The sequence below is a fragment of the Vidua chalybeata genome, chromosome 8, assembly GCF_026979565.1.
Source record: "Vidua chalybeata isolate OUT-0048 chromosome 8, bVidCha1 merged haplotype, whole genome shotgun sequence".
NCBI lineage: Eukaryota > Metazoa > Chordata > Aves > Passeriformes > Viduidae > Vidua > Vidua chalybeata.
Genome location: NC_071537.1, coordinates 32,813,733 through 32,841,392, shown reverse-complemented (window position 1 = coordinate 32,841,392; position 27,660 = coordinate 32,813,733). Strand labels below are relative to the sequence as shown.

The window sequence follows — 27,660 nt, the reverse complement described above, 5'->3', positions numbered from 1 at the left end:
ATCTTCAGTGTACATTTGTAAATGCAGAGCTGCACCAACTGGATACAGAAGGCAACTCCAGCAGTTTGCTGTTTTCTCAGACAGTGTAGCTGCCCTGGATTATTCCTCACTGAGAAACAAGAACCTTTGCATTCAGTGTCTCAAACAGGGTTGATGAGCCACCATTGTCAATAAGAAGGCAAAACCCACCAACTATGTCCTGACCGCTTAAAGCTCTTTCATCTGCAGGCAGCTTCCAAGCCTGGAGACAGTGATAGCCTCAGCTTTTATGTTTTTCAGGTTCTGTGCTGCTTTAGTGTGTGGGTCTGGGCTTCACATTAGGGGATGGTGAGCTCTCTTCATAGAGCAGGGAGACAAAACAATTCCTTCTCTAGCTGGGGACCAAGGACAAATGAGCCAAATCTCAGGCCCAAGAGCACAAACAACGTGGGCTGAAGAGAGATAAGCAAGCAGGATGGGACTTCATAATCTAAAGCTGGAATTGGACAATGAACTCCAATATGCAAATGGAGCAGAACTGATCAAAGTGAGAGGCCCCGTGAGCAGTTGTGCACTTTGGGACCATTTTGGTTTCTCTTGGGTGCAGCCCTGGCTGGGCTCTTGTGCTGCCCAAGGTGGATCCATTGAGGAGATCCTTTTAATAAATCCCTACTTTATTCTTTAACTCTGTCTGCCTCTGTTCTAGGTCAGCCTTCTCAAGAAGTCCATCATATACCAAAATGGAGAATATAACCATTCTTTCTTGTCTATACAATAAGGTGGCATTCCAGGGCCAGAGGAATGGCTGCCTTTCCCTTCCAGACTTAAAAACTAAAGAAACAAAAGCAGAAAAGCAACAAGTCAGGAATACTCCAGTGCATCCTTGCTGCTTTATGTTTGTTCTCTGTTGGAGAACATTCTCCTCCTCATCCAAACCAGCTGAAATTGTGTCTGCTGGGAGAGCCTGACAATCCTGCACTGCTGTGACCTGGCTCCAGTCATCACAGAGAATTCCCAGCTTTCCCAGCCTCCTTCAAGGGGTGCCACCAAGAGCTGCAAGGTGAGGCAAGCAAAGTGTGAGCTCACTGCACACACCCCTGCGCTCCAGAGGAGACAGCCACTCACACTCACACCGAGTACATGAGGGCTTTCAGATTCCAGAGGCAAGGAAGGGTGAGGCATTTACCCTGGGCTTTGCCAGCTCCTTCACGGTCTCGATCTCTTCGTCAGAGATGATGTCCAGGAAGCGAACGATCCGGGGCTTGTCCCACTCGTCCTCCTGCTTGACAGGGCCCAGGATGTATCTGGGGTTCCTGTTGCCATCGTAGTAGCGGCAGAAGAGCCTCTTCTGTCTGCGGGGAGTCTGGGAGGGAGGCACAGCAGGGGACACTCAGAGAACTGCCACAGGACATTGGCATCTCCAAGGGCAGAACACGTCCTGGACACACAAACAATTCACCTCCTTATGTGACAGGTTAAAGAGATGATTTCAGTTTGCGAAGTCAGTGCTGCCTGCGCTTTAATGTTGCTGTGCAATACTTCAGCAAGCATTACTTCACACAACCCTACTAAGATAATTTCACCACTAAGAAAACCACCCCTCTTTAATTCTGTCTGTAACTCCGGACTTCCAGCATCCTTATTCAATTAATTACACTGATGGAGCACATCCAAGACAGCCAGCAGTGCCTGGGGCAGTGTTACTTTCTGTCTACTGAACAGGCCAAAGGGGGAAGAAATCCAACACATGATCCTCAGCTCTGCACACTCATCCAGCTGCTCTAACAGCTTTCCTGCTTGCACACCACACACAAATTCTTGACATTGTTTGGTTTCAAACATTTGAGAACAGTCTACTCCACTTTACCATTTTGAGCCCCTCCCCACGGCACAGCATTTCGTACTTCCTTCTCTCAGGCAGGTAATCCTTTTTCTTAACCTCAGTTTCCTTCTCCTGCTGCTCTTCTGAATCCGTGCTGGACTTGTTTGCTTCTTTTTCTTTAGCCATGATGTATTCAAAGTATTTCATGTTCCCATTTGCTCTTTGATGTTCAGGATCTACAGACAGAGAAGCAGACGGGGATCACTGGCAGGGTTCCAGCCCCTGAGGAATCATCCAGAAGTGGTTATTCACAGAAAGCAAAAGGAAACAGATGCACACGACTGCTTCTCCAACCCTCACTGCACACAGGGGTCCCAGCACTGAGGAAAAGGGTTTGACCACTCCAGCCCATCCCACTACAGAGGGAGAGACAAGGGACTGGGACAGGGAGAGAGCTGGCACAGCATGACTGGCTGGAAGCCTGAAACTACCCTGGTGGGATTTAGGATTTCTGGTGACAAAGCTTTTTAACTCACAGAATTAGCTTCATTCTTTACTAAGTGGCTCTCAGTAGCTTTTGCTATGTTAGGGTTAGTTCTGAGCTTCTCAGAGCATCTGTTACACAGTCAGTGGAGTATTTACAGAAGAATAAATGCTTTCATTTTTCATGAAACAGGAAAATGTGTTTTCTCACTGTCCTGTATTCTGTATTCCTTGTTTTTACAAGTGTTTCATCTTCAGCATGCTGAATTTGTATTTAAATCATCTGCAGAGATTTCAGTGTCACCAATTTAATTTCAATTTCATTAATTTTGGTTTTGCCTCTACCTAATAGGAAGCAATCTCAACCCAGGAAAGCAAAATGCAGGGAGAGAACCAGATTTCAGACAGGTAAAGGGACAGAAGCCGTGAAAACCCTTCAGTACAAAGGAGCAAATACCCATCTAAAATGTAAAAACACACTTCACAAATGCATATAGGAGTCAGATCCCAGGCAAGGCTGCACTCCCCAGGACAAACCCAGGCAGAGCTGTGCCCCTGTGCCCCTCACCCAGTTCCAGGAGGCGCCTGGTGAGTGCCATGGCCTTGCCCAGGTCCCCCTGCTGGTACACAGCATAGCTCAGGTAGTCCAGGATGTAGACTTTGTCTGCAGAGGACACTTCTCCCTCATCCAGCTGCTTCAGGGCTTGCTCCATCCACAGCTCTGTGTGGTAGTAGTCAGCCTCTGTGTAGGCAATCTTGCCCAGCTCAAAGCAGTCTTCAGCTGTTAGAAAGGATTTGTGCTTCACACCTGGGTATTTAGAGCAAAACAGAGTTTACACAGGGTTCCAGACCTCTCCTGTGAGAAACATTCGAGTAATTTCTCATTCCTCACAGCAGGGCTTTACTTCTGTTCTCCCACAGCTCCCTTCTGCAGTAGCTGTTTGTTGGAAGTCTCTAAAGCCTGTAAATCCTTGGCACACAAGCACTCAGATGCAGCTTTCCACTGCCAGAATACCAGGGAACAGCTAAATGTCTCTACCACTGGTGAAAAATCAATTAAACAAACTTTCCTTCTTCAAAACCCCAACCACTTCCAGCAAGAGCAAAAATGAGCCAAATTTGAAGTTTCAGAACTCTGTTTTCAAGGACATCCCATCATTGCTTTCAAAATGTTACTGAACCATGACTTGTTAGTGACAACTTGGTGGGGGAGGAAAAGGAAAACATCAGGGAGTGAATTCCCAGCTGCTTGGGATTTTTTTCAAGTCAGTCATTTTTAGAAATATTTTCAGTGACCTCTGAAAGATTAAAGCACTAGTAGGCAAATTACAGATTCCTATTTTTGCCTCTGGAAATACAGGCCCTATGAAAAACCAGATTTAATCTTGTAAAAGGGAAACAGGACCTGCCAGTGTTACAGCTAAAATTACATCCCTGATTACATCTTAACCCATTCTGAGTTTCCAACAGCAGCTCTGCAGTGCTCAGAGAGAGTGCAGCTGTTCTGCTGTCCATTCCTGTGATGGGCAGCAACTGCAGCTTCCTGAGCCTGAATCTGCAAACCCTCAAAGCACACAATAATTTGGCAGAGGCTGAGATTCTGGACCAAAAGAAATTCCCTGGGAATGAAGAAAAGGAGCACAAACAAGTGACCACATGGGAAGTTCCCCTCTGGAGCACTCCAGAGTCCAAGTTATTGTTTTGTATCCTCCAGAACTTCCAGGTTCTGCCACTACAATTTGTTGCACACAGTCTGGACATCTCATTGCTTCAAAAGCAGCAAAACTTCCCCTTGTATTTCTGTGCTGTCCAAAGAAAACAGCCATGAGCTGCTCATTGCATCAGGAGGAATTCGTAGGTCCTTGAGCAGGTCTTGAACCAAACCCAAAAGCAAGGTTATACATCATAACACATAAAGCCAATTACCCTTAATTTTATTAGGCATCTGACCACAATGAGCACTTGCAAAAACACAGATGGATTGTACAGAGCTGATTTTTTGCCAGCTGGCACAGGACTATTTTTGAACAGAGGAAACAAGGAAGACTCAGCAGAGAAAGTTTTCTGACCAAAAAAAAAATTTTAAAAAAATTGTCTTCTCCTGCACAGAGCAGCCTGTTAATGATCAGCTCAGGCAATGCCACACAGGCTCAAGTCTGTGTACGCACCATCTTTTGCTCTTCAGTTTACACAATCCCTGAAGTTTAAGCTCAAAGGAACTTGCTAAAATGCATTAAGTTGTGCAATAAAACCAGGCATCTGCCAGTGCAACACAAGGGAAAAAACCTCACCCAGGCAAAATTTTATTGCTATTGATTTATATTAGAAACTATTAACACTAGATTATCTTACCATAACTAGAAGAAAGATGCAGATTTCAACCAAAAAACCCCACTTTTTTTCGTTAATTTTAGCCAGCTCAACCCTTCCTAATGTTACCTTCAGGCTGAGAAATTAAACAAGGTGGAACAGAGCAAAAGATTTGTGATCAGGACATTTAGGAAATGCAAATAACAGCCATGGATGGCTCTCACCTGGCAGGTTCCCTCTGGAGAGGGTGTCTGTGTCCAGGTTGTAGGTGTCCTGGAGCCTCAGGAGGGCCTTGGCTGCCCCAGTCTGATCCTCATCATTTGGGAAGAACTGCCTCTGGATTGTCATGTTGGAGATAAAGCCTGGGAAAGGCAGGGAAACACGTGCTCACCTCTGTCCTGGGAATTGTGTGAACTCCCTGCTCCAGAGAAAGCCAAAATCCACCTTCACACAAGCCTGGACTGAACTCACAGCACAGGCTGCACAGTTTCCATTTGGTTTTTTTTTTTTTTTTTTTTTTTAAAGAAAGCAAAGGAAAAATCAAAAATAAAGACTTTTTTTTTTACTCCACCCATTCAGAAGGGCTTAAGACACACTGGTGCAGATTTCTGGCTGGCAGGTGCAGAGCCTTTTCTGTTGCCATATTCAGCCCCTCTCACAGCAACAGGGAAGCTGAGCGTGCTGAACCCTTATCAGAGACTAATCCTTTTCTTTTTGAAAGCTCTGCTTTCTTACAATTCCTTACTACAAACCTCCATCTGGTATTAATTAGTTGAGACAGTCTCACAGGTCCATTATAACCACCCTGGCTTCCTTTTGCTAAGTGTCTTTCACACTCAACTATTTCATGTCCTGCTCCTTGCTAAACAGCTTCCACTCTTGCTGAAGAAAAGAGGCAGCAATTAAGTGTTTACTACACTAATTCAGATTAGTTCCACAAATGCTCAGTCTCAAAAGCAGATTTGCAAACCTAATTCAAGCCCTGACATTTGAAAGGCAACAGCCAAGTACCTGCAGTGAGCCTGTGATGCTGGATTTTGCTGCAGGCACACACTCACCATCTGACATGTCCTTGAGGACCAGGCTCTCCAGCTCACCCCACTCTGTGTTGAGCCGTTTCATCAGCTTGAATGCATTCACAGGATGGCCCAAAAACCCCTCTGGGTCTTTTGTGGCAGTAGCTGTCAGCTGATCCAACTTCTCTGCCCATCTAGAATGAAAATATTCATTAAAGTCTCACAGAGGTCTGCTGGTGTGCTAGAGAACTGATTGCAAACTGCTCAAATGTCTTCCCTAATAAAAAAGCCAACCAAAATTGCAAGCTTTTGCATTATCTATATTTAGAGCTCTTCTAAGAGGAACAAAAAGGGCTACTTCCTTTTCTTTTATTAAATCTTCTTCCTCAGCTGCAGCCCAAGTCTTGTGCTGCTCCTGCAGTCCTTGTTGGAGCCCTGCTGAAGGAACTCCTTCCTAGAAGGCCCAAAAGCACAGTGCCAGCACTTCCATTATGAGCTATCATGCAGGACTGAACAAAAACAAGGCTTTACCCACATTTTCAACCTTTCAATTGCCCCCTTTTTCCCCCTAAGGCTTACAAAAAGGCAGTTCAATGCTTGTCTCAAATTATTTTAGGTTTAGACATACATCTGTGAGACACCCCTTGCCTCTCACCTCAAAGCTCCTTTCCATGCTGAAAGCTTGGATGAAGCAACATGTAGCTCTCACACCCCCAAATGAGGAGCCCAGACCCAGTTTCTGGTGCTGCAGCTCCAACCTCAAACTTCTCTAAGTACCATAAGTCATTCACAACCCCAAGGTGCCCCAAAACAAGCACAGCTTTAAAAAAAAAAAAAAAAAAAAAAAAAGCAGCTGTGCACCATGAAGAGGTGCAGACACGCCCTGCAATCAGGGTAAATTGATGTTGAGGAGCCACACCCACAGAGAATCCCAAACTCCAGCAAGAAAGCAAATCCAGAATCTGTAGCCTGGAGGGAGTCTGCCCATCAGCTGGAGCTCTTCTTGTTCCAGGATCTGGTTGCCTGGCTGGAATCTGCAGGCAGGGAGGTGTTCAGAGCTGTCAGAGGAGCCCCTGGCTGCATCTCCCCACACTGCCCCTGATTGTTTTCCTGCACTCTGACAGTCCCTGGGGGGGGGGGTTCCAGCAGCCACACCAGTGAGGGGCTCCCTCCAAACCAGAGGAGCTGCTGGGGACCAACTCCAGCTCAGAGCAAGACTGAAAGAAACCAACTTCACCCAGTGCCTTCACATGGCTCAGGGTCAAGCCCTCCCTGCATTTCCCTGTGCAGGAGCAGCTCCCAGTATCTCCAGGTGCCAACAAACAACGCTGGCATTTTTTCCCAGGTTCTTTAACAGCTCTGTGACAGTTATTTAAACTCTTCTGACAAATGAAAACAGAGCTGCAACACTTCTGCAATAAGCTTGTGTTTACACACCCTGGGATGCCCAACTGGCACGCTCCCTTGTTAATTTGTAGCTGTAAAGAATTTACTTGTAACATTCCAAACCTGGCAGCAATTCCAAGGCTGTGTTTCAAGGGACAAAGAAGGATCTTTCTTCCAGGATGGTGGAACACCAGAAAGTAACACACAAAGGGTAAAACAAAAACCACTCTTCCATCTAGAACTGTTTCAACACCCTCAAGACAGATTTATGCATATTTCTGAAAGCAAGGAAAGCATGCTGTTCAGTGATAAAATATGTTTATTTCTAGCTGTGATAAAATCTGACACACTGGGCTCTGCTCCTCACATGGTCAGGTCTCCTCTTATTTATGCACCAAGCAGTGCTGAAAGAGAACAACTTACAACAAACACCCAGCAAAACCTGCTACTTTAAGCTCTGCCCCAGAGGAAAAATTCCACAAATGTAATCAGCCTTAAGGAAGCACTTTTTGCATAAGGACGGACTCAAATGATTGACCATTAGCATTGTGACAACAACTGCTTACTTTTTGATCTGCTCCAGCTTGCCTTCCTCTGCCTTAATGTAATCTTTGAGTGACACGACCAGATCTTTTTCTGTATTAATTAAGTCTGTCATATGACCTAGAAAAAAATGAGTTTGGTGAGTCAAGGAGAAACACAAAACCCTGAGAATTAAAGGCATTTTCCTCTTTTCTACTTTCTTCCTTCCCCAAAAGTCCTTCTGGCATTTGCTTAAACAATCCTGAAGGAATATCTGAGTAAGGCTTTTTTTTTTTTTTTTTTTTCCTTTGAAGGAGAAAATCTCCTGCTGGACCAAGCTTGTTGCCATGGAAATTAATGTAATACTGCATATTTATTATTAGAACTAATTTAGGATTCATTTGGAAAAGGAAATAGTTCACCACAGAGTAATCTTTCATCCAAGCATACATAATGTAGAGCAAATAAAGAAAAAATACACAAAGCCTTCATGTTTGATACACAGCACTAATCCAGGGCTTTATTTTTAAGATTATATCCATGACTTCAAGGGGTCCCTGGTATTAATTAGTAATTGCTTCACCTCCTGCAAGCAGGCAGCTGAAGTGGTTGAGCACAAAGGAGTGCAGTGCCCACCAGAAGCCAAGGGTGAGTCCAGACATACTGCACCATTATGTGCCCTTGGCAGCTGCACCACCTCCTTCTACATGTGTGCAGCACCCCAATTCTGCCTCAATTCTAATACCTTTAAGAATAAACACTCGCTGCAAAGCCTAGCCTGGGTCATTAGACCACCCCTGGTTTCTCCCCAAAGACAAGCCAATAATGTGGAAAGAACTAGGAGGGGGTTTAGTCCTGCACCAATTAGGGCCTTGGATGATTAACACATTGTTGCAGAATGAGCTTTGGGGGCCGTCAAGAAACTCTTTTGGCTCCACCAAAGCAGTTCTCACCAATGGAAGTGAAGAAGTCCGTGTGGGCACAAGAGAAAGGCAGCAGAAATCCCAGGGCTAGGGCACACCAAACCTTCTTGAATGCCATTGTTCAACAGCTCACCACACACCTGTGAGAGAAACACAAAACAGCTGAAAATCCCTGCTCACCAGAGAGTGGAATGCACCCTCAGAAGGGGCAGTTCAGTCTCCTGGGGCTGCCACTTGCTGCTTGAGGCAGCAGAACCCTGACAGCCTGAGCAGCTCCCACAGATGGAATCCCTTCCACTGACTTTTATACCTGAGAAAAAAAGAATAGCTCAGGGACAAGGTGTTCACCAGCGCTCTTCTTTTTGGCATCTAAGTCATGCTGCAGGTAGAGCTGCTTTGCAAAAAGCACTGAAAGAAACCATCGAACACTGAAAAAAGCCCACAACACCGATGTAAAATAGTCGTCATCAAGTTCATCCACTCAATGGGAAAAAAGAGTTTCCTTTTGTCAGTCAGAAAGATGCCAGTGGAACAGGTCTGAATGAAAGCCCTACACGAGCAGTTCAGAGAGGGAGCTGTGTACATGTTCCCACTGCCTCCGTGGAGCCAAGCTCCACACCTGACACAAAAGGCTGCTCTGTCTGTCCCTGGACCCTGGCTGAGCACTCACAGGCTGCAGTGCTTTCTGCAGGGCCAGCTGCCAAGCTCAAGCCTTTCAGGCTCCTGATCCCTTCAGCAGCCCAGCATTGCCTGGCTCCTGCATACTTCAGGAGTAATTATGCTGTCGTGGAATTCACAAGGTTTGCTTTTTTCCTCCCCAAACAAAAGCTTAAACCTCTCACATATTGTATCTGGTCAGGAAAAAAAAAAAAAAAGAATTCCAGTGCATGGACTAACAGAAATTGGTTTACAGCTCTTCCAACACAACAACTAATGAAGGAAAAAAGCAAGTTCAGCTACAAGGTAGTTTGGCCTATTTAAGGAAGAAAGCAGCATAACTTTAATCATACTTTAACATACACCCAGGGCTGGTCTTCACACAGCAAATGTGCAAACATAACCAGGGAAGTTCAAAAGCTACACCCAAATAAAAACCATCCCAAGCACAGGTGGTGGTATTAACAGGAACACATCCCTGCCTCCGGGGTGCAGGATCTCTCTTTGTACTGCACCTGAGGGTCTGAAGGCAGCTCCCTCCTCTCCTTCCATGTCCAGCACTGCAGAAGGGGATGCACTGGCCTTTGGATTTCCTCTGGGGCCTGCCTGTTGGACAGGACCAGCACAGTTCCACTGGCACCAACAGGAACAGCAGGAAAAGCACACGAGCCCAGAAAAGCAGCACAACCTCCAGCTCTTGTAAACCACCCAAAATCTGCATGACCACACTGAAGGGGCTGATGCATTCTTGCACATTACAACTCACTTTCTGCCCGTGAAAGTGAGAATTTGGACAGGGAAGACTCCTGGAGTCCCCCTTTTCTCCTCAACTTCCTAAAGCAGCCCTGCTGTCCACAGCAGGCTTCCTCACCTCTTCCTCCCCACAGGCAGCCGTCAGACTGTTTCAAATGTACCTAATAAAAACCCACTAATGTACACCCCCATTCTTACTGAAAACACCACTCCTGTTTCACCCTGCAGAAAGCCAAGTACCTCCTGCTCATTCAGCACTCGAGCCAATACATCTGTGAATCGGTGACAAAGCACAAACAGCTTTACTACATCGTAAATATTTGCCAATTTTATCAGCACTGGGAATGCACTGAGCTATTTGTTTACTGCACTCGGTGAAACACAAAAGAAGCTTCAGAAAGTTTCCTTTCTTGTTATGTTAATCAAGATGAAACTTCTTAAAACCACAAAGAAAAGCCAATTAACAAAAATCACCAAAAAGGTGAAGAAAACAATGTTTCCTCTCCACATACTGCTCTCAGTGACAGCATTCCATGTTGGTTTTCCTCCTCTCCAGCTGCCTTTGCAGCCTGCTCCAGCACCAGGCTTCTGCAAACAATGTTGCAACCCTTATTCCCACCTCCTTATCTCCACAGGCGCATAGAAAGAGTGACTGGCAACAGCCACAAAATGCAGGGAGGGCAATTCCAAGGAGGTACAAACACGAAGTTTCTCACACTTAGGCACTAGAAGAGGCTGCCCAGAGGAACTAGATCTCCCATTCTTGGAAGAATTTCAGAAGGAGCAGAGCTTTCCAACCACTGCAGCAGGACCAGCCACAGGTTCCCAAATCAAAGAAAACACAGCTCAGTCCATATAGACGCTGGAAATCTCCCAGACCCACAGGCTGCCAAGTAAGTAGGCTTTAATTTCTTCCCGTTGGTGACATGAAGTAAAACAAGATGAAAATCCTCTCTCCATTATTCCTGTCAGTCTTGCCCTCCTCCTCAGCTGTGTCCCACAAAAATGGCAATTGAGCATCTTGGGGAGGAGGGGATCACTGCCCACGCAGAGAAGTGGGAGTCCAGCTGACAGCTCCAACACAGGAGCTCCCTGCCTCCCCTGGGAACGTGCACTGACTAAGCTCTGAAACAGCAAAACACGAGCAGGGGAAGGGGGGGAATAGCAAAGAGAAAATAAACACATGGAGAGAAGGGAAACAAAGCAGCAAGCAGAGCAATGGCACTGCCAAGAGCAGCACAGATTCTCTGAGCACAAAACAAAATTCAACACCACCATTTCAACTGATGTAACTTAGAGGAGTTTTTCTGGGGGACTCCCCAGCATTCAGCTCTGCTTTACAAGTAGGAAAATGCAAGCAGACAAGCAAAGACAGCTGCAGAGTGACACATGACATAACCTCCTCACAATCTAGGTCCCACTGCTCAGTGACCAAAGACTGAAGACGCTCATTAGCCAAGTCTCCTCATTGCCAGCTCCAAGCTCCCAGGTGCTTACCAGGACTGAGAAAACAAGATACAAAATGGAAACTGAGGGGCTACTTCAACATGGAATGCCTCTAACTCAATTCCAAACCAGCTTCTTTATTTAGGTAAGAAGTAACTGGCCTGCTCAAGATGAAGTCCGCTGCAGGGCCAGGAGACAAAACTCTATCACCAAGATCCTCAAGTTTTGATTAAAAGTTGGGTCCATTCTCACAATCCTTACTGGACCCCACTGTATGTAAAAATAATAAAACCCCTTGACCAGTTAAGCTAAGCTTAGAGGACATGGAGAAGATGGAACCAGAAGTGATAGCTGCTCACTGCCCTAAACCTCCCCTGTCTCAAGGACAGCCCAAGCTACAGTCTCATGACACAATGTGACTGAAAATACTACTGAAAAGGAAAGAACTTTCCCAAAATAAATACTAAGAACATTTAGCTGTCAGCATTGCTTAAAGGTCTCACAGGACAGAAGCACCAAAATCCAGTTCCCAAGTTCTCTAGCATGTTCAAAGGCTGTCTTAAAATTAAGATCCAAGCAGTGAGAGAAGAAAGATTTTCCACAATTGCTGCTACCAAAAGAAGAGGGTGCACCTTAGGCATCTTTTAATGACAAAGTTATAATCTTTTATATATATGAAAAACATAATAAGAGATGAAAATAAATTTCAAAGTCAAGTAGGGTGTTCTACCTATCATTTACTTCCAAGTTGAAGACAACATTCATGGCTGAACACAGAGCAGTTGTGTTTGTACAGAGATTTGGCTACAGGAACTGAAGCAAGTTTTCCCTTGGTTTCCTCCAGACTAAGATGGAAGAACAGAGCCCACCTGTTTTAACTTCCCAGGCCAAGACAAAGAATACAGGGGATGGAATAGAGCAATTATTTTATTAGACACAACAGGCAGGAGGCTGTCCTTCTGCTCAAGGATTAGCTGAGCAAATACAGGGATATACAGGAATGTTTTCAGATATTAAGAGTGATTGAGGGAGCTGGGGGTGTTCAGCCTGGAGAAAAGGAGACTCAGAGGTGACTTGGTCACTCTCTACAACTCCCTGAAAGGTGGCTGTGCTCAGGTGGGGTTGGGCTCTTTCTCCAGGCAGCACTGACAGAACCAGAGGACACAGGGTTAAGCTGCACCAAGGGAATACAGGTTGGATATTAGGAGAAAGTATTTTACAGAAAGGGTGATGAAGTTCTGGAATGGTGTGCCCGGGGAGGTGGTGGAGTCCCCATCCCTGGATGTGTTTAAAAACAGACTGGATGTGGCACTGGGTGCCAGGGTTTAGCTGAGGTGTTTGGGCTGGGTTGGACTCGATGATCTTTACGGTCTCTTCCAACCCAGTGATTCTGTGAATTATAAAGAAAGCAGGACAATGCCAATGATAGTTGGTTTCTTCCACGGAGTATATTCTTTTGAAGAAAAAAATATTTCCTTATCTATATCAATCTCAGCATGAAGGCATGGCTTTCCTGCTATAAACCTCTGCTTATCCTCATTCCTTCCAAAGTGCAACTTGTAAACCTGTCATTTCAGTTTGCCAAACTGCACTGGGCACTTTGCAATCTACGTGCCAGCCCCAAAAATCACAGCTTTAAACACTAGATTTTAAAGCCATTCATTATGGAACAGCATTTAAATCTGCACAGGTCAAAGAGCTGGCTCAGGGAGGAAAACAAAGAGAAAGAAAGTTAATCAGTACTGGTTGTGTCAGCACATACTTCAGAAGCAGTGCAGAGTGCTCCGGGTCAAATCAGTTTGGTCCAAGGCATTAAAATGCATCCAGCAAAGGTCCGAGGAGTAGGGCAGTGGGACAGAGAACATCCCTGTCTCCAAAGACAGGCCTCTGCTTCCCAGACAAGCCGGGAACTCATTACCTTTACTCTCCGCCCCAGGCAGAGCACCGTCTGCATCCCGAGCCAACAGCCCCGGGCGCTGCGGGGATCCGCACTGATTTACTCGTTGTAACCAAGTAAATAAATGCCTTTCATTCACTGAAACCTCGAGTGCTGAACCTTTACTTATAAGTAGATGAACACTTCAGCACTCTGCATTCGCCTCTTACTGAAGTCAGCAGGAAAAAAGAAGTGAAACTGAACTCTGGGCAATCCCGAAGGATCTTCCCTATGGGAGCAGCCAGCTTTTCTGCAAAAGGCAGAAACTGGGAAGCAAACTGGGAGGTTTAGTCTAAGTACATGTGATATTTTATTATATTATTTTTATTATATATAATATTTCTATTTTATTATATTATTTATTATATTCTTCAGCATGCTGAAGGCTCCTGAGTTTCTCCTGCTAGTCAGGCTGAATCCTATCAAAACTGAACGGTATCGCTTACTACAAAGGCAAATGCAAAATCCCACGTACAGCAGCTGGCTGAGCCCAACCCAAAGCAGCGGCGAGGGAAACCAAGGCACGCCGCGTTCCCCACGGCGCAATCCCCGCACACAGCTCACGCCGAGTAACTTTCCATCCCTCCCAGCACCGAGCCATGCGCTCGCAGCACCCGCTGCCGCACGGGCAAGGCGGGAGCCCACCTGCCCCACCGGAGGGCAGCGGACCCGACCCGGCCGAGGGGACAACTCCCAGCTGCGGGGAACAGGAGGAGGCAGAGGAGGAGGAGAGGGAGGCGGCGGCTGTGTTTAGTCTGCCAGCCGCGGGGAAGCCGGCGCGCCGGCGCCCTCCCGCCCCCCTCCGGAGGCTGCCGGCTCCCGTTACGTAAGGGTCGGGAACCCCGGCCGGCAGCGCCGGGACACCGGCCCCTCGCCGCGGGGAAGGCGGGGGGCGGCGGAGCACTGCCACGTATCGCCCCCACCCACCGCCGCCCGCACGGCAGCCGCCCAGCCCCGCGGCTCCCTTCCCCCCGACCCACCCGCCTGGCCACACCCACAGCCGGCGGGACGGGCGGCCGGGCCTCACCTGAGCACAGGGGGCTGCTGGGCGGGAGCGGCACCGGAGCCCCACGCTCTGCCCGGGGGCTTCACCAACTGAGCGCGCCTGGCCCCGCCGCGCCTCTTATAGCCGCGTCGGGCCACGCCCCCTCAGGCCACGCCCCCCGAGCGGCGCGGCCCGCGCGCTACGTGAGCCCGGTCACAGCTGCGGCCAGCGCACCGCGCATGCGCCGCCGCCACAGCCGCGGCTCCACGTGGGACCGCGCCGGTACCGCTACCGGCCCGGGGACCGGGCTGCGAGCTGGGAACAGCCCCCGGGACAACAGGGACTGTGGGAAGCATCGAGGCGAAGCGGTGTTTTTGGAGTAAAAGTTGCCAGAAAAGGCCCAGAACGCCGGGGCACCGCCCTGCACCTTGCTGCCAGGGCAGCTGGGCTCAGCATCACGGAATCAATTAGGCTGGAAAAGAGTCCGGGATCATCGAACCCAGCCTGGGAGGGAGCGCTCTGAACCCTCTCAGGCACTTTAAAAAGCTGCTTGGGTGAGTCTTGCTCGGAAAGATCGATGCTGCCTGCTCGTTGCTTTCTAGGGTTTCATAAATAAACTGGTTGTTTGTTCATTCCAGCGATTCTGTTGGAATCAGGGACGTTCCTAAGCATTTTTTCCTTTCTCTTTAGATGAGGGTTTCAAGTAAAGGGTCACCTCCTCAAGGCAGGCATTTGTGGTCACTCCCAGCTGGAAATGTTTCACAACAACAACAGAGAGCTGGCAAAGGTATAACAGGGCCAAAACCCCCCTCTAACGCACGTTCCTTAGCAGGGTGGCTGCCTTAAAACCGCCTCGTCCAGAAGAGGGACCTGGAGGCTGCAGCGTGATCCACAGCTGAGATTTCTCCCTGTACCCAGACTGTCACCTCAGCTCCCACCCGAAAGGACAACATTTCAGGTGTTTTGTCCCATTTTGGGGGGGTGCTGAGATGAAGCATGTCTCACAGGAGACACAAACAAGGGCATGAGGTGAATGTAGTCATTTCTTGTCCAGCTGTGGACACAGATGTGTCCACACAGCTGACAGCAGTGCTGCTGCACAGAGCAGGAGGAAGGCCAGTTTTTAGTGGAACTATCAGTCAAAAAATAAGCCTTCCCTTCCTCTCGTTTTGGTCGCCTTCCAACAGAAATACAACTCCTACAACTGGCAGGAAATACTGGAATGTTATCCAAGCTGAGGCATCCAGTTAAAGCCCCATTATCCATAGAGCCCCTAACATCCAGCCAGAGATTTAACAGCAGCTTCTAGAGATTTGGCAAAACCTCACACGCTGTAGAGGCACAGGCAGATTTCTTCAAGCGAGGTCTGCTGCTTTCTCATCCTCTTTTGCACTCTCCAGCTATTTTTAGGAAGTAAGGCAGGCAGTGGGGGACACCAACAAGTCAATCAGCATGGGGCTGAAGGCTCCAGCTGGTTACATTTGATTAATGAGGTTTCAGTCATATTTATATCAATCCACATTAGCTCAAAAGGCCCAGCTGTTTAAAGGGTCTGTCATATACATGATGCACATGATTCTAACTTCAGAGAAAAGCCAGGTTTTGGGTGGCTTGCATCTAAAATTTAATGATAGGGGGAAGGCGATTCATTAGCTTTCTCTTTAAAGCAGTGGTTTGTCTTTCCCTAAGCTCATCCTAAAAAAATGACTTTTTTTTTTTCTTTCCAAAAAGTTCCTTGTGGCTTGACCACAAGTTTTTGATGTGAATTTGCTGGTTTCATGTATTTAAGGCAATTAACAGTTGCTTTACAAGGGCCAGCTGTTAGCAATTCTAATGCTCATTCCTGCTTATTGGGGGCAACTGCAGAGACACAAAACAGAAAGAAAAAGCAATATTAGTAGTATAACCATTATTAACCTTGAACAACATTTTCCAGCAGCTTTTATGGCTTGGAAAAATCTTTTACCAGCTCTTAACTCCAATATGAGTATTTTACAAACCCAGACTTAAGAAAAATAATAATTTTAGCAACACAAGACCAGATATTTACCTCGATCTTGTCCATGTAAGAGATGATGTTCCTACTGCCTGTGTCCTCTTTGCCTGCTCCTTTGGTTTGCTCTTACTGCATCAGGAGAGTTTATAGGAATCACTTCCTCTGGGGCCCTGCCAAAGCTCAACTTGTAAGCTACAGAAAGCTGTCAGAGATGCATTTGTGTGTCCACACCCTCACTTCACTCCCAGGATTGCTCCCAGCACAGGGTACAATGTCTGCAAGGGACTGATATAAACAGTTTACAGATCCATTCACTCAACCCGGAGCCTCAAAGATGCTTACAAAGAAACAACTCAAGTGCCAAACCAACAGCTGGTATTTGTGCTCCTTGAATTAAATTATTAAGTGAATAAGTGACAAGCAAGCCTCTGTTTTGAAATCATCCCCCTTGCTTACATGCTGCAGAAATATCTAACAGGGCAATTATTGTGTGAATCCTGGGGGAGGAGGCACAAGGCATCTCTCACAGATTGCTTGGCTTGCCCCAGGTCAGACCAGCAGAAGTGCAGACTCTAATCTCATTTTTTATCTTCCTGAGGCACACAGGGCATGATTGGGCTAACCCAACCCATGGGGGTTTGAGCTGCACCTAACAAGGAGAAGCCAGAGCACTGCCCTGCCCTGGCTTTTAGTCCTTCCTGTGACAGGGTGCACTCACCAAACACCTGGCTGCTTTGGCCTGAACCAGCTGGAGAGGCTGGCCCAAGATTTGATGTCCCAAGCAACTCCCCCAGCTGCTCCCCTCTAAATCCAGCTCTTCTTGCAAGATCCATATCTGGGGGCAGTTAGGGTCAATAAATCTGTTCGTTTGTTTTAACAGCAGGGTGGATACTTCCCTTAGAGATTATATTTCAGTCCTTTATCTTATTAAGGGAAGATGTGTTTTGTCCATTAATCCAATTTAGCTTGCTGGATTAATAAGAGTGGACTTGCTCTGATCAGGAAGCATAAAAATAGCAGTCAAGTGTAATTAAACCTAAACTTGTAAGTAACTCTGGTAACGAGAGTACTATTTCCCTGGATATTCTGTTTATTATTTTTACAAGCTATGCTCTCAGATTACATGACGTGAATTCTCGATTAGAACAGCTCAATTCATGACCAAAAGGCAACAGGCTGCCCTGAAAACATTTACTTTTTGTATGTTTATAAAATTCTCTTTGTGCTAAATATAGTCAGGTAGGCTCCAACCCAGAATAATGTTTTCAATACTCGAGAGGAATCTGTTGGCTTGCAAAGGAATGAAAGTAATTTGTTATTATTCTGACGTGCCCTGGCACAGGGGGCTCTCTGATCAGAGCTGTTCACTGACAAATCCAGCTGTGGGTATTTGGGTGCTGGAGCACTGAACAGCTCCAGACCTCGGATATATCCAGATGTTGGAATCTGAAATGCTAGGAACTCTCAAAACTTTGAGCCTGTAAACCAAAGCTTAAAATTAAACACAGAATTTGATCTGAGACATTAAAAAAAAACTTCCAAACTTAAGTGCTAAAAGCAAAAATATAGATTTATAGTTTAAAACAAAAGCACGTTAAGCTAAATTTAAAAAAAAAGTTTAGAGTTTTAAAGTTTAATATATAAAAAAATAAAATAACTACCAAAACCAAAAAGAAAATTCAATACTATAAGTTTATATGTCATAACATAATTAACTAAAAGAACTTATACTATAACATAAATCCATAAAACAAAATATCTAAAGACTAAGTCAAAAATAAATATCCTTGTTAACAGTATTTTATTAATCAATAATTCCTTAAGACTTATAACTAAAAATCTTGTAACCTTCTAAACCATACCATAACAACATAAACCAAACTCACTCGCCCTACCTATATAAAAAATAATAAAAAAAAAAATAAACTACATCATCTAAAATTACTCCAGAAGTCCCATCTCAAATTCCTTCCAAAATTCCCCACAAATAAATTATCACAAAGGGTGCTCCCGTTTGATTTTTGGCAAGTAGTGGTCCTTTACTTTAAACAACGTTCCTGTGCTGGGGATACAAAACCCAGAGAAGCTTTGAGGGGGCGGGAAAAGGAGAAAAGAGAGAGAAAGTAACGAACAGGAGCAAACTCCAGCCTGTGCAGAACTACAATTCCCAGCGCTCCCGGTGCAGGAAGAGTGGCTGGAGCGCAGCAGAGGAGTCAGCGGGGCTGCGCAGCTGATCCCTGCGCCTGGGGCCAGCCCTGCTTCCGCACACAGCGCAGTAAGTGGGGAACCCTCGGGGAAGGGCAGCCCGAGCCCGCTCTGCCTCGCTGGAGTTCACCAAAGCTCGGGACGGCCTCTGGAGGTGGAGGCTTTGCTGTCTGGGAGTTTTCCGTGGTCCCAGGCAAAGCCTGGCGCCGTGGTTCCTAGGGAGGAAGGGGTTAAGCGCCCGTCGCGCTCAGGTCGGGGCACAAACTCTTTGTCCCAGGCGGTGACATCGCTGCTGCTCGTTCCGGAGCAAAGGCGGCGCTCCGGGCTCAGCGCCGGGAAGTTCGCATGCCGGGCTATACGAGACGCGAGGGCGGAGAGCGACACACACACACACACACACACACGGCTGTCACACCACGTAACCTCTGCGACACGGTCTGCGTGGCCGTCGCCGTCCCCACGCGTGTCTGCAGCAGCGTGCGCAGCTCCCTCTGCTCCCAGTGGCTTCCCCAAGGCATCGTCCCAGTCAGCGGAGACGCTGAGAAAGGGGATCTGGGGCGGAGATGTCCAGAGCCACGAGGCAAAGTCTGCACGTGCACATAGGAGCCTGTGCTGAGGCACCTCTCGGGCTCCCATCACTGACCTGTGCTGAAGGAAGAACTCTCAGACTCTTCCTGGCACTGCCCGTGTGCCTGTAAGAAAGCAAACGTGACTTCCTCCATAAAGGGTTTTGTGTTCTATGGCTGCAGAGTGCAATGTTCTCAGTGACCACCAAGGACTGTGCACCACAGTTCACCTCTGTCTCGGGTCTCTGGCTATTTCCTGACATCCTGAAGCTGAGGTCAGGCTTTCAGCCTGGGCTGAAAACGTAGCGGGATTCTTTGGCACAAAAAGCATTTGTAGCTGGAGATGATCCCACTCAGCTGCAACTGCCATCCCCTGTCTAGCTCAGGGGATTCTCTTCCACAGCTGATATTTTGTCTTTCACGCTCTCCTGGCATCAATGCCTTTCCCACAGATCCACTGTGTGCTGCAATAGGATGTGTGGTTGGATCGAGGCCATAACAACTGTGTAGGAAACCAGCAAAAGAGCAGCCACCTTCTCTGCCCTTTTCCCCAGGGACACAGGGATTTGGGACAGGAAGGTCTAATCTAGTCTTATAAGCAAGTTCTGTAAGGCTCAGAGATGGAAACAAACTGAGGTATCTTTAAGTAGTCTTAAAACTGGTCTGAGATGGAGTTTGAAGTGTCACCGAAGTGATAAAGAAAGCAGATTCTGCAGACACTGTGAGAGGGAGATTTACCTGGTTATCGACCTTTTAAATCAAACTTAGCCTTGCAGGGCTGCTGCATTACATTTTATGCTCTTTTTTTAGGCAGAGACACCAGCTGTAGGTGTTGGTTATGGCTGCAGTGTATCAAGCATTGCACAGGAGAGTTTCCTCCCTCGCCTGCAGGTTGCACTCCACTTATGTGAGAAAAATGAGGTAAGTTCTCATCTGATTCCTGAGTACTGGGAGGCCAGAGCTTGGCACAAGCAGCCCTATGTAACCCTGACCCCAGGGTTAATCCTTTAACAGTTCAGCCATCACGCAGAAATAAATGCTTTGTGAGCCCTGTGAGTAGTAACAGCCAAGGCTTCTCCCTTCACCACTGGTAAGAACTGCTTCTCTCAGGCTGAAGCTCTGTTAATGATTGCCTCTCCTGGCTAGAGGGCTCCTACAATACCAGGAAGACTTGAAGTGGTGCTGCTCACCTCCTTTTAAATGCTGCTTCAAACAGCCTGGAAGGAGAATATGCTGACAGTCTTTTTCCAATGATTTTTTTCCCTAACTCAGCTCCAGCCGGCTGTGCCCTAAGACTTGATTTTTACCCCTCACATCAGTGTGACAGGTACAACAAAACACATATACCCTGATGGGAACCAGATTCAACATCAGAAGTGCTCAGCAGTTCAGCCAAACAGCATGTGGAGCCATACAAATTCACAGAATATTCCAAGCTGGGAGGGATTGGGGTGTTTAAAGGGAAGATCAAGGTTTCCTGCAGCCTTTACAGCAGACCTTTTGGATTGAGAGACTGGGTTACTGATCTTCTTGCATCTCCAAACTTGAGGGTATTCATGTGGTAGGTAAGAACTGCAGTATTTTCTGCCACACAAACTTCACTAGAGGCTGCAGTCCACCAAAGAGTGACTCAGCTGTCAAAACTCTCTAAGCACATGGAACACCTTAAATCTGATCTGCCCATTCAGCCCCCCCTGCTCTGTGCAAAATAAAGGACTTGAAATAAGCAATAATCTCAACACTATCTTCAATTCATCTTCCCAATCATTTTCTCACTGCAGATACTTAAATAAGTTAAAGGAAGATGACAGCCTTTGTAGACAAGCTCAGACCTCAGGAACTTTCTACCTCTTTCACAATCTCTCCCCCTTCCTGCAGAAAGTTGGGAAGAAATATTTGGTACCACAGCTCAGTGCAGCAGGTAAGAAAGGAATCGGTGCATCCAGAAAGAAACAACTGGTGGATCACACAGCTGAAACGAAACAGAGACACACACATGGTATCAACCTGAGGTGATCAGGTTTAAACATTTGGAACTGTGCCTTTTGAAAACGGAGAGCTGTCAGGAAAACAAACAAGAACTTACTGACAAACATCTTTTTGGTGTAATGTAGGAAAAGTTTTCTTTGAGAGAAAGGTAATGGCTGGTGCAGGACAAAACCAATGGACAGCTGCTCCCTAAGCATTACAACATTGGAACCTTTAGCCTGACATGGTCTAAACTTCCTACAGCTTAGGAGGAAAGCCAGATTTTAGATTTCTATCTGTGTGGGATCACTTGTCTGGTCCCCTTTCACACATGAGCCAAGATTGCCTGTGCCTTGAAAATCCAGAGAGCACCAGAGATGGATCCAGAGAGCAAATCCAGAGATGGATTTGCTTTCATCACAGCTTTCTCTTCCCCTTTCCCTGCTGTTCAGAGATGAGACAGATTCTGGAGAAGCTGCAGGAGGCTGAGCAGTGGATGGAGAAGTCGGTGCTGATCGGTTGTTCGGACGAGCACAGACCACGCTTCGCGCTGGATTTAGGTTGGGATGACTCCTCTTCCACCTGTGCCAGCACCAGTTTGATGCACTTGGATGGAGGAGATCCCTGATCCTTGGGAGAACCTGTCCTGCCAAGGAGGGCTGGGCTGGGTCTCTGTAGGGGCTGTTGTGAGTGTGGCAGGTCACAGCCATGGACTGCACTGCTGCTCCTGTGCCTGTGTGTGTGTTAGGAAACGTGGGCTGGGGGAGGCCACAAACATTTGGGAATGCTACCCTTGATGTGGTTCACTTCCATGGGAACTCTCAGAAACTGTATATTGGAACAGTAAAGGGCATAAAATTGGAATAATAGCAATAATAGCTGAAATTTATGAGATCAAATTTTTTTCTTTTTTTTTTTTTTCCTTGAACAGGAGCCTTGGATAAATCAGTCATTGAGTCAGAACTGCAGGGATCATTTACTGACCTACGAAAGGCTCTCTTTGTAGTGGACGAGAAGGATTCTCCTTTGCTGGCTTCGGTATTGCACAGGGCTTTTTACTTCAGTGAGCTGTGATCTCTAACATCAACCCTTCTCCTCATCTCCCACATTGTTTTATGATGTAATATTGTAGAAGTACCTACTGTACACTTTCAGGAACTTAGATACAGACACACTATAAATTACAACAGTTTTCCAAAATTTGTAGTCCCAAAAGGAAGATGCAAGGGAAAGAGAAACAGAAAAGTGACTTTAAAATGACTGCAGTAATTTATGCCATTTAGCTGAAATGTGCTAAATCACAGCAATCCCAGTTTGTCCTCAGCTCAACAACTATCAGGCAAACTGGGAATCAAACAAACTTACACATCTTCTCTCAGAGCTGCTCTTTTAAAAGAGCAGCTTATAAGCTGGTGCTGTGCAGATGCCCTGTGTTTGGAGGGCCTAAGAAAAGGCCTGTGTGTGAAAATCAGCTGTCCTGACCCATAAGGAGAAATAGCTCGTGTTTCCTTTCCTGCTCTATAATGTTTGTGATGCCTGGGCTATTTTTCAAGAAAATATTCAGGGCTGAAGACTCTTTAGAATAGTCCAGTTCTCAATACAATTCCCATTATGTCCCAATAAAAAATAGCTCTTGCCCACCTCCTCCAAATACACTCAAATTTAGAAGCAGCAAAGATGGATTGCAGAATCTGCCACTTTTCAAAGCACTACCTATCCTTCATTCACCTTTCTGAGGCTTCCAAAGATAATCAGAGTTTATCCCTATGACTGCACACAAAGCATTATTCAGGGAGACTGCTCTGAATTATTTCTTCCCCCTAGGTAGGTAGGTAGGTAGGTAGGTAGGTAGATAGATAGATAGATAGATAGATAGATAGATAGATAGATAGATAAAAATGAGGTTTGTGCTCCTGTGTTGGCAGGCCCAATCCCTCCTGCGGTGGCACGATTCCCACCAGTACTGCAGCAAAACTGGGCAGCCCACTGAGAAGAACCCAGCTGGCAGCAAACGTGTCTGCCATGCCAGTGGAGTCACTTACTACCCACAGGTGAGCACCTGGCAGCACAGGGGAGGGACACAGGGACAGGAGGGCAGCACTTCTGGCTCACCCCAGGGGGGAAGCAGGAAAAGGGATTTGTGCCTAGCTGGGTACTTTGTCTTTAGTGGTCAGCCAATGACCCTGAACCAGCCAGGAAAAGCAAAAATTTGCACTTACTTGTTATGTCTGAAGCCCTTGTTTTGCACGTGGCAGATGTCTCCAGTGGTCATCACCCTGGTGTCTGACGGGAGCCGGTGCCTCCTGGCCCGACAGCCCTCGTTTCCGCCGGGGATGTTCACGGCTCTGTCAGGTTTCTGTGACATGGGTAAGTGGCTTCTGATCCTGCACAGTGGCCTTGGGCATGCAGGGTGTGGGGACATCTGTTGGAATAAATCACATGGGACTCCATTTTCTTCATGGAGGAAAAAGGCCCTTCTTTATTCACATAAATCCTTTTTATACAGTTTTACAGACCTGAGTGTGTGACTCCAGTTGGTCAGTAGCTTTCTTGCCAATTACTTTATTGTGTATGTGCAGGAAAAGTTGTTTGTAAAAGCTAGTTTTCACTTTTCTATCTAACAGTGCAAAAACAGTTTATACAGGTGCAAGTTGTTTTTTACCCAGGAATAGATTGTTATGCTAACAAACTGCTCACACCAGGATTGCTTTCACATGGGAACTTGCAAAGTGCTGGCTTTGACAAGGCCAGCCAGCGACCCCAGGAGAGAAGTCTTGATTCTATGAAGCCTTTATGATTTTTCTACCTTACTGCAACAGACATCAGCCAAATCCCTGTTCACAAAGAAGGATGGACACACAGGTGATCTGTGTCCCCATCCTCAGATGTGTTCAAGGCCAAGCTGGGTAAGCCTTTGAGCAGTCTGGTCTAGCAGAAGGTGTCCATGATGATGGCAAGAGGTTGGAACTAAATGATCCTTAAAGTCCCTTCAGACCCAAACCAGTCTGTGATTCTGTGATAGCTGAGGAAAAAAAAACCATTATAGCTAAATAGATCAGTGTTTGCATGCAGGCAGAATTCAAAATAGTGTTATGTACCTGAAGGGAGTGGGAATTATAGGTGTCTACCAGTTGTCCTAGTCCCTGATAGCAAACATAAGTTTTAAACTTGCTGAGTTATAACCCCTGATCCTTATAAAATCCATTTTGTGGCTCATACCATCTGGCTTAGAAGAAAAACTACAGACTTTTCATTACAGGAGGGAAAATGGCTTAAAATTGAATTGTTCTGTCCACCATCTTTATGTAGATGGGACCAAAAATGTCTCTGGTGCCTGTGTTTATCAGAGGTTGATGAATTTAACGGAGCATCCTGCCAGCAAGTGCTTCCAAGTCAGCACAGCTGGAGCTCCTGCGGGTGGGAATGAGTGTGTCCTGCATTTTCCTCACCACGGTTCGCTGCCCTGAGGCTGGGCCGTCCTTGCCTAACTCTGGCTGGTTCTAGGTGAGAACGTGGAGGAGGCAGTGCGGCGAGAAGTGGCCGAAGAGGTGGGGCTGGAGGTGGAGTCGCTCCGCTACTCGGCTTCCCAGCACTGGCCCTTCCCCAGCAGCTGCTTAATGATAGCCTGCCACGCCCTGGTGGGAGCCCAGCGGGCTGAGGTGAGCGGCTCGGGCTCCCCTGAGCTATTCCACTGCCTGCCTCAGGCAGCAAAATCTCCTTCAGTCCACAGAATTTAGTTAGGAGAGCATCAAACCCTCTGTAAATGCAACTTTCCATTGGCTTTTTCTGCAAGTGCAGAAGGAACTTTGAAACAATCCCATCATCTCCTGTTGCAAGGTGCCAGATTTCCCTCAGGTCACTGTATATAGAAGCCCAGAGCCCAACACCCCTGGATCTTTCCCTCTGAACTTTGCAGAGGAGGTTCCCTCACACATTTGCCATAGAACACTCAGATTCCACCACGTTAATTACTGTGCTCAGCCACTTTGCTTTGCCACGATGGAGCAGGGTTGGTTTGTGGCTTCCCTAAGGAAGCCAGCATAACAAAGTACTGGTGGATAGAAATATCCTTCTCTGGGCTGGCATCAGTGTCTAATTCAGGCATGGATGTAGCACTCTGAGCATTCCAGCATGGGATCTCTGTGGAAGCAAGAACAGGCAAGGTACCACTGCTCACATTCAAAGCTGATTTAAGGAAGTGGTGCCCTCTGAATTCTTTCCAGATCAGTATGGACACCCTGGAACTGGAGGAAGCCCGTTGGTTTGGCCTGGAGGAAATTGTGGAGGGTCTCAAGAGGGCGCCCAGCTCTTCAAAGCAAGAGGACGGTAGTTTTTTACCCTGGTTCCCTCCCACACAGGCCATTGCTCACCAGCTGATCCGTGAGTGGCTTCAGCAGCAGACTGCCCAGACAGCTTAGGCAGGGCTTCATCGACTCTGTGATTCCACCAGAACTGTCAAAGCTCCATAGAAAAGCTTCCAAAGCCCCTGGAGGCAAGGGCTCTGTCACAGTGAGGGCGGCACCACGTTGATGGCACTCAGACACACTGACCTACAAAGGTCTCTGAACTGGTCTGACAGGCCCGCGTACAGTGGATCACCTCTGAGATCCTATGGTTTGAAGTAAATGTACAATAAAATTCTTAGTTCCAAAGCATCAAACCTGTTGTGACCAGCTGCCACTGACCCCATGGCACCAATGTCCCATTTTCCTCAGTTTCTTCTGTCTTGGGTGGACATCCAATGCACCCTTTTTCCCAGAACAAAAATAAAGGGAGAGTGGCACTTTCCAATGTCTGTGTTTATATGGATCTGGGAGAGCTGTCAAAAACCAGAAAAAAAGACACTGCTTTTTTGCTCTCCTCTTCTTCTCTCTCTTCCCATTCAATCTTCTGTTTTCATATAAAATACCTTTTTTTTTTTTTTTTTTTTTGGTAAATGTTAAATGGGCTTCTACATTTTCCCCACTGGTAAGACAGTTTCTTCTGTCCCAAGAAATAGAGAACAGAGCTATCTGGTGGTGGAGAGGGGAAGAGCAAGACCTGCACATAAGCATTTTATAAGACCACAGCTAATGAAAAGGTGACATGAACTGCTACGACAAGAATTGCACTTAGAGAAAAATCTTGAAAGGATCAGTGCCTCTTACCCCGAGGCCAAAGTCTGTGCCTTGCCTGGAGAGCTGGTCTGATTTTACTGATGAAATGGTTCCACCTCTCTGGAGGAAGAACAACAAGGGAACCACGTGGGCAAGGAAAGCTTAGTGAAAGAGACAGGAAAAATGATGTTTGATCTGCTGCTGACTCGAGCTGACAGTCCTTTCTGCCTGCTTGGTCAGAGCTCAGATGCCAAAATTGCAAAGCCAGGTGGTTGAAGTGGGACAGGGATGTGTCCCTGACTGCCACCAATGCAGGAGAACAGTGGTAAAAATCTGCAGTCCTGACACCTGAGCAGCAAGTAAAAAAGTGAGTCTTTCACATCTTTGAGACACACTGTGCTTGATTGGGTTGCTTTTACTTCAGGAGGTTGGGAGGGGATTCCTTCAGGTCATGATGGCATGCACAAACACCCTTCCTGGTATTTTAGTTACCAGTAAGAGAAAAAGTCTTTTCAATCTACTCAAATAGGGGATTTTTTGGTAGAGCCAGAACAACTACAAGACAAAAATCACATCATATCTTTGGAGAAGCATTACATTTTAAACTGTTTTATAAAATCCTCAATCCAGACCCTTTTGACTTAGTTAGGAAACAACATTGGTGGCCTCCATTCCTGATGTTAAGCTAGCAGGAGTTATAATAGGCAGTACCCAGCCCTGAGCAGGACAGAAAAACAAGGTGTGCTCACTTGCATTTGCCTAAGAAATCTGTCTGAAGCCTGAAGAACACTCACTGCAGTCAAGACAGAACATGCTCCATAAAGGCAAGTGACTTAGAAAAAGGAACAGGCAATTCCTGACAGAGGCTTCCTCACCAAAACACAGCAGGGCTTTCCCATGGAAAAGGTACCAGGCAGGCAGAAGGCCACAGAGCAACAACATATTTCTCTCAAGAATGCATCTCTTAACTGACTCCTCTTTGGGAACACTTGGCTTGTATAAATCACTGAGACCCCTCTGCTATTAGGGATTTACAGCAAGACCCAGCACTGAAAAGCTGCCAGCTGGGGCAGCCCAATTGCTCATAGGTATTACCAGTCAGCAGGATATAGAATGCTAGCACTCATCTGATTAATCAGATGTAACTTTTTGGTTAGCAGGTTGAGAGCAGCATTCCACCTACCTCCCAAAAGCAGCAGGGCAGCTGGAGAAAAGAAACAACAATTCTGCCGCAAACAAAGTCCAGTACATTCCAGAGTCCTGACAGACAGGAATTCAGCCACCAAATGCTCATGCCAGCTGAAAATCACCACTATCCATTACCCTGATTAGGTTCGAAGAGAAGGACAGAAAGTGTTGCTGACTCCTGCCTCAGCCTCCTATGGGAGAAAACGACTACAGGAACTCACAAGTGAAGCTGCAGCTGCTTGCCCTACTACTAAAAACAGGGAAATGGAACTAAGTCTTGGAAAGATGGGCAAATTCAAAGCTTAGGTAAGCTTTAGTTAAAAAAAAAGGTATTATGGTGCAGGTACAGCACACTTTGCTTGCACGGGGGAAGGTTCTGATCACATTACTCAGAAGGGCCACTTGCAGCACATTTCCTGTTTG

General features: G+C 46.6%; 3 protein-coding genes across 7 annotated transcripts in view; 1 reads left to right on the top strand and 2 right to left on the bottom strand.

Moving 5' to 3' along the window:
* The window catches only part of P4HA1 (prolyl 4-hydroxylase subunit alpha 1), a 37,802-nt gene extending 14,608 nt beyond the window's left edge, over nucleotides 1-23,194 (bottom strand). For 3 of the 4 annotated variants that reach the window (XM_053949175.1, XM_053949174.1, XM_053949176.1), the window contains exons 1-8: nucleotides 14,261-14,347; nucleotides 8,472-8,581; nucleotides 7,563-7,659; nucleotides 5,653-5,804; nucleotides 4,819-4,956; nucleotides 2,853-3,092; nucleotides 1,847-2,037; nucleotides 1,166-1,342 (exon numbers count right to left, since the gene is read on the bottom strand). In XM_053949175.1, the coding sequence (XP_053805150.1) occupies nucleotides 1,166-1,342; nucleotides 1,847-2,037; nucleotides 2,853-3,092; nucleotides 4,819-4,956; nucleotides 5,653-5,804; nucleotides 7,563-7,659; nucleotides 8,472-8,559 (1,083 nt within the window). In that variant the 5' untranslated portion in view covers nucleotides 8,560-8,581; nucleotides 14,261-14,347. Of the gene's footprint in view, nucleotides 1-1,165; nucleotides 1,343-1,846; nucleotides 2,038-2,852; nucleotides 3,093-4,818; nucleotides 4,957-5,652; nucleotides 5,805-7,562; nucleotides 7,660-8,471; nucleotides 8,582-14,260; nucleotides 14,348-23,172 lie in introns of those variants that run through there. The other variant, XM_053949177.1, reaches the window with a different exon arrangement.
* On the top strand, nucleotides 14,475-25,725 carry NUDT13 (nudix hydrolase 13). Of its 2 annotated transcripts, XM_053949180.1 has the most exons (9): nucleotides 14,475-14,772; nucleotides 19,796-19,906; nucleotides 20,767-20,906; nucleotides 21,406-21,513; nucleotides 21,885-21,991; nucleotides 22,879-23,004; nucleotides 23,209-23,320; nucleotides 24,458-24,612; nucleotides 25,177-25,725. In XM_053949180.1, the coding sequence occupies exons 2-9, from the start codon at nucleotides 19,824-19,826 to the stop codon at nucleotides 25,369-25,371; spliced, it is 1,026 nt and encodes a 341-aa protein (XP_053805155.1). In that variant the 5' UTR covers nucleotides 14,475-14,772; nucleotides 19,796-19,823; the 3' UTR covers nucleotides 25,372-25,725. The 2 variants fall into 2 exon arrangements, with proteins under 2 accessions (XP_053805155.1, XP_053805156.1); XM_053949181.1 differs by lacking the exons at nucleotides 14,475-14,772; nucleotides 20,767-20,906 and having other exon boundaries at nucleotides 19,864-19,906.
* LOC128791474 (uncharacterized) lies at nucleotides 18,456-19,248 on the bottom strand. The gene is made up of 2 exons (XM_053949182.1): nucleotides 19,063-19,248; nucleotides 18,456-18,971 (listed from the first exon to the last, which is right to left on the bottom strand). Exons 1-2 carry the CDS (start codon nucleotides 19,246-19,248, stop codon nucleotides 18,546-18,548), a joined length of 612 nt encoding a protein of 203 aa, XP_053805157.1. The 3' UTR covers nucleotides 18,456-18,545.
* Nucleotides 25,726-27,660: the final 1,935 nt, after the last annotated feature.

Excerpts from the sequence above, each read along its gene's own strand:
- LOC128791474 (XM_053949182.1), bottom strand. The coding sequence starts at position 19,248 with ATGTCAGGAAATAGCCAGAGACCCGAGACAGAGGTGAACTGTGGTGCA. Across the intron at positions 18,972-19,062 it reads GAGTTCTTCCTTCAGCACAG|ATCCCCTTTCTCAGCGTCTC; the intron begins GTCAGTGATGGG and ends TCTCCGCCCCAG.
- NUDT13 (XM_053949180.1), top strand. The coding sequence starts at position 19,824 with ATGGCTGCAGTGTATCAAGCATTGCACAGGAGAGTTTCCTCCCTCGCC. Across the intron at positions 23,005-23,208 it reads GAGTCACTTACTACCCACAG|ATGTCTCCAGTGGTCATCAC; the intron begins GTGAGCACCTGG and ends TGCACGTGGCAG. Across the intron at positions 24,613-25,176 it reads TGGGAGCCCAGCGGGCTGAG|ATCAGTATGGACACCCTGGA; the intron begins GTGAGCGGCTCG and ends AATTCTTTCCAG.